At 36.3% G+C, this 12,220-nt stretch overlaps 1 protein-coding gene across 6 annotated transcripts in view; it reads right to left on the reverse strand.

Annotated features, from left to right (window-relative positions):
- Positions 1-12,220, reverse strand: part of PTPN12 (protein tyrosine phosphatase non-receptor type 12) — a 57,938-nt gene that overhangs the window by 18,686 nt on the left and 27,032 nt on the right. For all 6 annotated transcript variants that reach the window (XM_085513062.1, XM_015882843.3, XM_085513077.1 and 3 more), the window contains 9 exons: positions 10,441-10,517; positions 9,487-9,582; positions 8,774-8,812; positions 7,968-8,039; positions 6,191-6,250; positions 4,382-4,524; positions 2,852-2,918; positions 2,199-2,276; positions 2,002-2,100 (listed from right to left, as the gene is read on the reverse strand). In XM_085513062.1, coding sequence (XP_085369188.1) covers positions 2,002-2,100; positions 2,199-2,276; positions 2,852-2,918; positions 4,382-4,524; positions 6,191-6,250; positions 7,968-8,039; positions 8,774-8,812; positions 9,487-9,582; positions 10,441-10,517 — 731 coding nt within the window. The remainder of the gene's footprint in view (positions 1-2,001; positions 2,101-2,198; positions 2,277-2,851; positions 2,919-4,381; positions 4,525-6,190; positions 6,251-7,967; positions 8,040-8,773; positions 8,813-9,486; positions 9,583-10,440; positions 10,518-12,220) is intronic.

The raw sequence follows: 12,220 nt of genomic DNA on the forward strand, positions 1-12,220 counted from the left end.
ACTGAACTCTAAACACTGAGTGCATTTTTGTTGACTTTGTACAGTATTGTTTCCAGCAGGGCAGAGTTGGCAAGTTCACAGGAACACACGTTCAGCACTGTATGTAAGCTCCATCTCTATGAATACTACCACTCATTGCCAATCAGATAAACTTTTTACTGTGATGTTGCTGGCTAACACTGCTTACAAAGCGTAACTCTATTCGTTTTAAGTGCTGCTTGAAACAAGAAAAACAATTGGACAATAAAACCACAAAGCCAACCTTACAGAGTACTCCAAAACTTCAGATAATACGTAATATTTGTTATATAACAAGCAGACATAAGAGAACACCTTTCAGCATCCTATAATAATACTATATCAGAGATAGGATCCTTCCCTTATCTGCAACTGTTTTCACTGAACACAATTAAAACCCTTCACATAAGCAGGATTCTACTCTTGCTGTAGCATCCGTACTTTCCAGAAGAATAAAATAATGCTTTTCTTCCATAGCAAAGTACTTTCTTAGTAACAAAAAATACTTTTGTCCATGTTTAAGAGCTGCTCAAAGCCAGAAGACAAAACACAACTGAAACATCCTAGAACTTCACGCATTACTCATTTCCAATCACTTCTTAACGCATTTATTTCTATATGCCCATTCTATTGCTTCCCACTTGCTCCGCTGTCGCTATAAAGGATAAATGTTCACTTCTTATGGGCAGACTAAGATTTAAGACAGAACCTACACATATTCCACTACATTTACCAGAGTGTTTTGAAAGCTTTCTGCAGCAGGCTTAGTTTCATCTCAAAGTAAATTCGCGTTCCAGGGCACTAAGACACAGCATTAAAATCTATGTCACCTACTTATTCAGCACTTCTTCCAGACCACAGATGTTCAGGAACACATGTCAGTAACATGAAACACTTGATTCTAGGACGAGTGCAGATGCAGGTCAGATCAAAGTCAAATGGCTTGAAGATACTGCAGACTCTTCTGCCTTTTTTTTTTTTTATTATTATTATTTTTTTTTTAAGACAAAGTAATGCCATTAGGGATCTGTTCTGTACAAACCTAACAACTCTACATAATCCAAAAGCCATCACATTTATCACAAGTAAAATGAAAATTCCCACTCCAATTATGCTGAATATCAAACTCAACTCACTTCAAACAACCTGCCCTACCCATACTGTAGTTAGTCCACGAGGTTATTAGTGATGGCTACAAACCTCAGAACGTGAATTGACAGAAACTCAAGAGAATTAACAGAACAATGTCTCCCTTTTGTCCAGGAATGAAAAGTGTTTCAGACCTCCTACAAAGAACCATGTAAAAATGCTAAATCCCTAAAATTAAATACTTTTTTGTAGCAAAGTGCAGTAGTAAGATAAATGCTAATCTACTGGTTTAAAACTGGGTCCAGCGCTGCTGTGGTGGTGGGGAGGAAGGGAGAATAAATCTGGATGAAGTGTTTGCTCTTCCAGAATTTAAGTTAAACAACACTGATTAAGCTGAGCTCATACACACAAACTTACATCAAAACTGAGCGTTTCATTTTAACAAGCTCTCCATTATATCTTTTAACAAGTAACTCACAGGAAGTCAGACATTTTCATTTTATCATCAGTTTTTGGGCAACTAATCCTAGTCAAAGCAAGATACCAAACAGTTCAGCTGTCAACTACCATCACCTCACCAAGATAACTCAATCTAAATCAATGTAAGTGCTAAATTTTGCATTTCATCCATTCTGTTACTTCTCCCAACGCAGTTGGCATTTCATATATGTGGCAACTATCCTGTTATTTATCACACTTAAATCTTACAATCAAATTTCAGTGTAAGCTAAGTACAGAATAACTCCCTACCCAGCAAAAAGCACTTGTTGCACAAACCAAGTTATTAATCTTCCTCAACAGGAATGAAAAGTTAAAAATAAGACTTCACAACAAAAACTCAACCTCTATTTAACAGTTACAACCAATGGAAGCTCATACGGGAAAGGCACGTACCACTCCATCTGCAATCTTCCAGTCTGTACAACTTTCATATTTTTGCAGTTGCTTTTCGAACAGTTGTGCTATGGCTCGATGGACAAGTTCATACTGCTCCTACAGTAGTTTAGCAGATAAAAATTAGTGCACAAGACCTTTACAAAGAATTAATGGTATATTAACTATCGTAAGATGCACTTTAAAACAAACCATACCTTCGTCTGCACTGCAGAATGCCTTTGCGTCCTCATTTCCTGTATTAAATTAAATACATTGAACTCTTCAGGTATTTTCTGAAATACAGAAAGAAGTCGATTATTGCTATTCTTACACGCAGTTACCTCAATATGCTTTTGGATGCCTAACTTCTGCAAGTGCGGGCAATCTATTCCCTTCACTTTGTAGCTACTTCAAATTCTTTTATAAAGCAATTCTTCTCCAGAATTTGTTTTTAACACTCCATTTTGACCACTGAGAGCATTTAAGAGCATTCTGAAATGAAATATTCAATGGAAGAATTAACATGGCACCTGAACATTAACATTTCACAAGCTAGAAACCCCTAGAAGACATTATCTCCATCTTTCTAAATATCAAGACTTCAAAAGCAGCAAAAACGGAGACGCTGGAAACAACATTCAGAATCACTTAATACTGAAATATATTCCAATGAGGAATATAGTTTAGTGCTTGTTTCTCCCCCACCAAAATAATAAAAACTTGATGTCAAAGGAAAGTTCTCACCAAAGCATAAATCCAAACTGTCATAAGAATTTTAGAACACAGACATTAAACAATTTGGAAGCTCAATCAATTGTTGCTCAAGAAATGATTAAATGCCACAATTTTTTCTTATAAAGTTCCTTACCCCAGCTTTAAGCAAATTCCATGTATAATCTATGGCACAGATGGCTCCTGTTCTTCCACACCCTGCACTTTGAACATAAACAGGTACATTAGAAACTGTTTTAAATGGTTGAAAGGTGCTACAAGCTTTGTATTTTCAGAACCCATATAAAACCAAAAACATTTAATTCCCCCAACTATCATTTTAAGCTTGTTCCACCTAAACCTGCAACATTTTCAAATAACAAATTTAGTAGAGCAAAATTAAAGCTTTCAATCCAAGATTTTCGTGGCTGACCAGAACTGCAGTCATGAAAAACATTTTGATATTGACGTTCTCAGTGACGCCTTCCTCCCACTATTCCTAGTTACCACTGCTTTAACAGTAGTGACTTTTATCAAAGTTTAATGACAGATATCGCTAAGTGGAAGAATGGAACACATTTAAAGAGTTTCCACATTTTTCTGCTTAAGCAGCATTATCTGTGTTTTTTGCTTTTTATTAACAAACAAGTTAAAAAAAATAAGTGACATTGATCTGTAGCATTTAGTCTTCCTAATGGCATAAACACCTCTTTTACAGATATAGTACAATAAATACGTATTATTACATGGTTGTGAAGTTGTACTGGCATTCAAGAAAAACAGAACAAAGTGAAACTACTCTCCGTGATAAAGAAGTTTATTTTGGGTTTAGACCCAGATCCTTAGAAAGACAAGTTAAAGCAGCACGCAGTTGAGACAGATGATTTCTGTAATGCTTTTAGAGGACATCCAGAATTAACAAGCCCCTAAATATGTTTGTTGTTGCCTGCTGAGCCAAGGCCATTCACAGCAAAGGGCCCAAGGAGCTGGAAGGGAACAGAATAAGGACAGTTGACTTAAACTGGCCGAAGGGATATTCCACACCATATGGCATTAAGCAGAAGGAGCTCTGAAGGGAGGGAGTTCATCTCGCCCTCTTCTGCTGCTTGGGGGGTTAGCTGGGCATTGATCAGGGGGTGGAGAACAATTACTTGTGCATCACTTGCTTTTATATATTATACACACATATATGCTATATATATATATATATATATATATATATATATATATAAAAAACAAGTGATATGTTTATTATATAATTGTGTTCTATACATATATAAAATATATGTGTGTGTGAGTGTGTATATACATGATGTATATATCTGTTTTCCTTTTCTCTATCTTCATAAATCTTCATAAATAGTTTATCTCAACCCACGAGTCCTACTTTGTTGTTTTTGATTCTCTCTCGCATCCCCCAGGAAGAGGCAGAGTGAGTGAATAATCACCTGCCAGGTAAGACCACAACTAATGATCTTCAGAATGTTTGTCCTAAGGAGGATCTGAATGTTTTAAGAAGCACATGGATAATTCTACATCAGTCTGAGCCAAGTTTTGACATGAGGTAATATTCCTCCTTAGAAAACCAAAATAACAATTGCTATTTGGAATTAAACTAGCATATCTCCTACTAGAAGTATGAATTTCTAAAATGCATATAAACTTTAATACTAAATGTACTTGATACCTGCAGTGTATGCAGATTGGTACATCTTCATGTTCCTGGTATTCTCTCATCAAACTGATCATGTCCAGAATAGAATCAAAAGATGACGGGACATCATGGTCAGGCCAGTTAACATAATGAAATTGATAGACACTACGAGTTTCCTAAGGGAGGAGGAATGAAAGTTGTTAATTATAATGCTTCTTTCAGGAGGTCATATGAAATAAATAATTTGGTGAGGCTCCTTAATAGCCTGGGCAGTTAAACCCATTTTGGTATATAAAAAACCCTACAACTTATAGAGGCTAAAAAAACAAACAGGAAATTCTGAAATGTTTGAGTATTATTACTGCATGGGTGAAAACACTGCAAGACAGTTTGCTGAAGGAGTGAACACACCCCATGAACATACGGGATACAGGGCCCACCATGCTGCACTCAGAAATTCTCTGTCCCTACAGTCTTAAGCTTTGAAAGGTTGAAAGAAAGGCAGAAATCATCAGTAAACCACCTCCTTTTCCAATCGTGCTCTAGTAACTGGAAATTTTCTGTCACATCACTTAGACAGATTACAAAGTAAAGTGTGAATGCAAGTAAAAATTGCATTAACATAACTTAAAACAATAATTCAGGCCACATCCAAGATGGCTCATACTTGCAACACAGTCATATGCACATTTCAAGACCATATTTAGAATTCTTCAGGGTAAGTCTGTAATTCACTGTCAGTGTGTTTTACATATACAGCATATATTCTTTACTATAGAGAGGATAAAACCTCAAAGAAATCCTGAAAAAAAATACAGAAGTCAAGCAGCTGAATATGATTTGCATGTATGGTATGGACAAGCAAAATACGAACCCCTTCCAGTTTCTGAAGTAACCAGTTCTCAAAGTTTGGGTAATAAAAATAACATAGATTCTGCTTTGGGGTTTTTAATCTTTTCAGTTTTGTTTTTAATTCACCATACCAGCAAATGCTGCAAAAAGCAGAATTACTGTTATGTAGTTAATTGCTGTTATGTCAAAAATTTTATAGCGTGGTCAGTTATGAGCCTTCAGAAAACAAGAACAGAAATGAATTGCTCAGAAGTGCGTCTTCCTGCAAACACCCAGGAAGCCACAGCAAGCACAAATTACCCCTCAAACAGCACCACATTCATAATCAGATTTGACAACTGTTGTGATATCACTTATTTAAATGGAATAAAGTACTGCTAAGGAAAATAAACATGAGTTGTGTTATAATAATTATTTCTTAATACATCCCAGCAAAAAGGATGACAGGTGTTCTTTAAAAGAGACTGTCAACCTCTCCATTTTTGCAGGTGTGCTCCACGTTTGTTATTCTTGTTTTATTTAGCAAGACAAGTGTATCAATGGGCATGAGAAGTATCCTTTAACACTGCAAAGCCCACTTGATTAAAAATGGAAGTTAATGGAATTAATTCTAACAAGTACTTATACTCAACCCCAAAAGAAGCTAACAGAAAACACTCTCTTGACAAGTTTAATTCAGTCTGTAGTCATATTTTCAGTTTGGATAAAGAATAAAATACTTCTAGTTTCACAGTTGCTTTCCAGCTGTTAATGCATATTAGAGACCACATGACTTTGTCTAACCAAGAAAAAGAAAGATAGTTTCACTACTCTTTTCTTATGTACTGTGGTTTTTAACAACACTTCTATGTTTGATAATTTACATAGGTACAGAATCATCACCTAAAAAAAGCCAAGAGATTTTCATCAGTTCCCTTCACTGTATCATTGTAGAGAACTTTCTAGGCAACACTAATTCACAGATAAAACCAGAATTCCTCATGTACTTACATTCTGAAATTCAAGTAATAATGTTCTAATGAAGTAATCTGTTCTTGCTTGCTCAGCTTCCTAAATAAGATAAAACAGGAATGAATAGAAAAAAGAGACAATGAGATGTAACAGTACACATACAGGACGTAACTGAAATCCAAACTCAGGGTTTGTTTTCATATTTTAATTTACAGTTTTCACATCTGTGATTTTCCCAAAGATGGGCAATCAAAATGTTGACTCTAAACCAACAGCAGCTTGCTGTAAACAATATACTTGTGAAAGGTTTTGCTTTTACTTAAAATAAGAACTGGGTTTTCCAAGTGAATAACTTGCACCTGAAACTGTAAGTACAAGCACTACAATACTTTTGCTTTATTTCTCCATACATTTAGTTCATCTAGTTTTCCTCTTCCAGTTATTCTTCTGTAGCACTTCTCTTGTGTAAACTTCAAGTCTTATCAATCTGTCTTTTGATATCTGTTCCTCAGTCTTTTGATATCCACTATTTTCAATGAGAGGGGCATCTGAACGGGTTCTTGTCATTATCTTGGTTGTGGCCAAAAAAACAAGTCTTTTAGCCTGTCAGAATTTTCAAATCCACTGCTGATACACCAAAGAAGGCTCATACTGTCTAAACTAGGCAATATTGTTTTACTTAAAACATCAGTAATAGCATAGACACCTTAAAAAGCACGTGTTCCAGCTCTCCACAGTGAATTTTAGGAGACCGCATATATGCTTTTGTTTCATTCTCCAAGATCATCTAGTCCAACCATCTACCTACCACTAATCTCTCTCCACTAACCCAAGTCTCCTAGTACCACAACTAAACATTTCTTGAACACCTCCAGTGACAGTGACACTACCGCCTCCTTGGGCTGCCTGTCTCAGCGCATCACCACTCTTTCAGAGAATAAATGTTTCTAAACATCTAATCTAATCCTCACTTGGTGCAACTTGAGCCCATTCCCTCTAGTCCTATCACTAGTTATGTGGGAAGAGGTCAAACACCACCACACCCAAACCTGTTTCCAGGCAGTTGTAGAGAGCCATAAGGTCTCCCCTGAGCCTTCTCTCTTCCAGACTAAACAACCTCAGTCTCCTCAGCTGCCCCTCATGAGACTTGTGCTCCCTATCTCCCAACATTCTCTGGACACATCCCAGGGCCTCAGTATCTTTCTTGTAGTAAGGGGCCCAAAACCAAACACAGTACTCAAGGTGAGGCCTCACCAGTGCTGAGTACAGAGGGATGATCAACTCCCTTCTTCTGCTGGTAGCGCTACTTCTGATACAAGCCAGGATGCCACTGTAAACCTACAGACACTGCCAGGAGAAGCAAAAGTCCAGTTTCTACTCTCTCTATTTATGATACCTAACTTCCTGTTCCTCAAAAAAAGTAAACCAGCCCGGTGTTACTTTCATTTCTTTTACACATCTAGAAAGCATAAGCAATGATGGAAAGAAACAGCTACTTGAATATTATCTACATTCCTGATCAGCTACAGACATTCAAAACGACATGATGTAAAACTAAAGAAATGGCACAAAAAGAAGCAAAGCCAATGCACATGTTCCCCTCTTAAAAAAAAATAGTCACAAGGAATTAAAAAATCCTGTAAAACTTAGATGCACATATTACTTTCCATCATTTTCTTTTGCGTCTTTGCTAAAATTTGATATTGAACAATTGAGTGTTTCTTTTGTAATACAAGGCCTGACACAAGTTGAGTACCTACTGTATGCTAATGGAACAGTAATTCTACAAAACTCTTTTATAAAGCTGAATACTTACACATGAAACACGAAATGGTCCAAAAGTTACTGCTGCCTCTCCATACAATGGCCAGTAACGTTCACATTTTTTCTGTTGAAGCAAAGAATCCTAATTTAGTTTGTACATGATACTGAAAGATGGTTAACAACAGAAAGAGCAGACAAGATGGCGGTTTCTAATGCCTTGTTCGCTATTCTATTTCAATTGAAGCTGTCTTTTCAGAAAGTAAGGTGTCCTTTGTTTTGGTATAACAAATACAAAAAAAAACCCACAAACAACTAAACCAATAAATACTGCCTGTGGAAAACAGGAATTTCAGTACTGCCTACACACGTACAATCATGCATCGTACAGAAGGAGGCAACAAGAGCTAATCTAGTTTTTGCCCAAGTTCAGAGTTAAGAATTCCAAAATGTTTTTCTTCCTCTTGAGTCTTAAGAAGTTTAAGAGAATTTAAAAGATGGATTGTTTACACAGCTGTATCAATTGAAAGGAAATTCTGAAGGGACTGGTATTTTGATAGTTGGCATATACCTCACTACAATGCACTTCCTTAACTCAAAATAACATGACCAGAAGCAGACCATCAGTTTAGTTCTGTATACAAAGATGTAATGCGTATTCTGACAGAACTCCTAGATAATAACATAACACTATGAACAAAGAAGAACAGTCTCATTTATTCTTTCTTCTGCGCGTAAGTGTATTTTCCTTCAGTCCTGGTGGATTACTTAGTTATGACATTCACACACACAGCTTTACAGGTTACGGCATGTTGTCCTACACAGTAACTGCTCGCTTAGTTTAGTATTTGGTACACTTACCCTTCCCATTTCAAATTCTCGACAGGCCATTACAATTATCTGAAAAGAACAAATATTAGCCAGCTTTAGGTAAAAGAAACATCACAAATACTTTACTGCTCGCTTCTAGCTAGGACAACACAGATACTCCTTAACTGGCTGCTACTGAAAGGGCTCATACATTTAAAGGGTTGGGTAAAAAAAAAAAAAAAAAAAAAAAGAAAAAAAAATGGCAGAAACAACAGTTTCTTTGTTGAATCCAACTTGAATAGTAGTTAGAAGTTAACTCCCGACAATAACTGTTTGAAGAGATACAGAAAATACAGTAAAACAAGGTATCCACAATTAGCATAACTAAAAGGTGGATGTTCATTTTGTTTCTAATGCTGATTCTGCATCTGATTGTCTGCCCACATTAGGAGTCAAAACGGTAAGGTCTCCTGCAGGGGATGGAATTAAGCACTGACCCGTCTATATATATATATATATATATATATATATATATTATATATATACATACCCATACATAATCAAAATTTATACATTTTATTACATTATTATATTGAATAATGACACACAGATGTTAATTTTGTAGTTTAAGTAGCATTCTAAGACAAACTTCTGCTAAATCACCCTCAAAATTCTTGTTAATAGCAGGCTCGCACAAGTAAAATACAATCAATGTACCATGAAATAGGGTAATACACAATTCCTGTTTTTAAGCAGGTACTTACAGCCACATTGTATTCCCATATCATCCTCCAGAAATCTATTACTGTATTTGCTAATGGTCCCTGGGTAGCAACATACGCCTTCGGCCCATGTACTCCCTAGGATTGCACAAAGGAATCGTTAATGTTTACAAAGGAAATTCATCTGCACTGAATAAAATCTTTCATTTAAAACTACGTAAAATTAGAATTCTATTTTTGATCTAACAGGGAAAGTGAACGTGAAATTCCAGTTGACATAGTCATAATTTTGCCAGTGACTCTAAGTGGGCCTAAGATAACAGCTACTGTACTGGCAGAGACTGCAACAGAAAGCATTGAGTTAACCATTTTTCTATGCTGCAGTCCTGAAAGGTACCTATAAGTCTGCATTGTTTATTCCGTATTTCATGATCAACACTGGAATACTTCTTTCTCTGTTTTAACATTCCTTTAGCACTCCTTTTGAAAAATACAAGGAATACAATTATTTCATAAACCAAAGATTCTGAAGTGTTTATATAAAAAGGTTGAAGACATTTACAGAGTCTTGGTCTTAAGAGCGTTAGGTCCAATTCCACTTCTGCCATGAACAGCAAGAGTGCATATAAGCATGCAGTTTGTCACACACCATGTCTCACTTCCGTTCTAAAAACAGCTTAATATCTAGCAGTAATAATATCTAACAGTAACAATTGTTAAAAATATTTCTATCTGAAGTTTCCTATGGTATAAAGTTCCAGTTCAGCTGTCACCTTAAAATGAGACTTTTCAATATTATGTTTAAACCTAAAACAATATACGTTAAAATACTGCCCCATAAATGACAATAAATTTGTAAATTTATTTAAGCCACAGTAAAAGACATTTTTTCCTCTCGGCTCTGAATCCTGATTTCAGGCTAAAACCCTAAAGCTGCACTCACCTGAAATGAAAGCTTAGACCAGATTTTAAAACTGTAAGGATAATAATTCATACCTTGATAAAGTTTGCATTGATGTAGTCAGAATCTTGGGGGGGAGTTTTTAAGGTCAGTTTAACTCTGCTGTGATCAACTAAAAGAAGAAAATATATTTTTAAAAGGAAAGAATTACAATGTGCAAATCAATATATAGTAGTACATATGGAACGTATAAATAGAATATCAATAAGACAAATTAAGCAATGAAAGTGTTCCTCAAAACTACATCACAGAAACAAATCAGTTAATGAAATCAACTTGAAATTCAATTGATAAGCCAAGTGGCAGTCACACAACATTATCACAGACCATGATAGTCTGAATTAAGAGAATGCTTATTGTATCCATGAAGCTGAAAGAGTAAAGCACAACTGACTGCCTAGTAAAAGCCGTGGGCAGGGCTTTAGTCCACCAGCTATCACAGTACAAAACATGCACTGCGGCTTCTTGTTTCAGCACAGCCCGACCTCTGCTCCGCAAACACTGGGCTGGGCACTTGGCTGGGGCACAGAACCCATCCCTGCTCAAACCAGAAGCATCTGAGTCCTTCATTTACAAGGCCTTGACATTTCGAATTTCCACACTGGCCATTAGGGACCACGCTGGAGAACATTTCCTGTAAGAACACATCTTTGGAGATCAACATTCTCAGAAATCTTTTAAAAATATCCTTTACAACTTAATTTGTTCCGACAACATCTTGGCTGGTATCACTGCTTCCTAGAAAGAACCAACATGTCATTCAAACCGTTTCTGCAATAAGGACCGATTTAAGTTAACACCACAATTAAAGTCAAAATCAAGAATGAAAAAAGTACCCAATAGATTTAAACTGGGGAACAGGAATATGCACAGAAACAGCATCTGCCCAAGCAGTTTCTAATACTTCCTGCTCCCAGGGTTGATTCCTAAGCCATAAAGCAGCTGAAACTCTATTAAGAGTCTAAATTAAATAAAAAACAAAGAGCAAGCCTATCAAAAAAGAGGAAATATGAGTTGGGATATTGGGATGCTTTGTTGGTACAAAACATCACTGGTAATAAGTGCCCTCAAGAAATATGTGCTGTGTTAATTCTCTACTGCAATCTCTTCCAAAAAGCCCAAGGGAAGGGATTCCTTTCCAGAGCCCTGAAAACATGCAGGAAACATTTGTGTCAGTATGTGCTGCTTCCTACAAAGGGACAGGGCTCAATGAATGCAAAGGCAACACTAAAATAAATACCCAGATAAACCATTATGACATACTACACCATAGTATACTACCATAGGTATAGCATAAAAGCATGAAATCTTTATAAATATTCACTGATGTCACAAACGTAATCCTAAAAAGCATTCTTAAATGATAGATTAAAATAATTAAAACTGCAGGCTAATGAGGGCTCCTATCTTCCCAGCACAGGAGATCCAAAATTCTAAAGCAGCTGCCAAATATCAGCACTTGCAGCCTCCCTTCAGCTGCCACAGCTCAGCTCTTCTCCCATTTTAGCTCCAAAACACAATTCTCCAAAGGAAATTCTACATCAAGCTCCAGGTTCAGGAGATTAACTGTGTGTTTGGCTTTTTTTTTTAAGCTTTATACAAAGCTTAAAGGCTCTGCTCAGAATTACAAATTGGTGTCTTCAAGTAATCAGTGAACACCACGGTTAATTTGAGCATCATTAAGGACAGCTTAGTAAAAGAGTGCACACGGTCATACTGCATTTAAGCTGAAGCCCATATCAAGTTAGTATTGAAGTAGTGATCTTTCTGTTAGCTGTAATCTTTCCTGATATACAGGGTAAATCTCCAATTAAG

Source organism: Coturnix japonica, chromosome 1 (assembly GCF_054131305.1).
Source record: "Coturnix japonica strain WE chromosome 1, WE-NBRP24, whole genome shotgun sequence".
Lineage (NCBI taxonomy): Eukaryota > Metazoa > Chordata > Aves > Galliformes > Phasianidae > Coturnix > Coturnix japonica.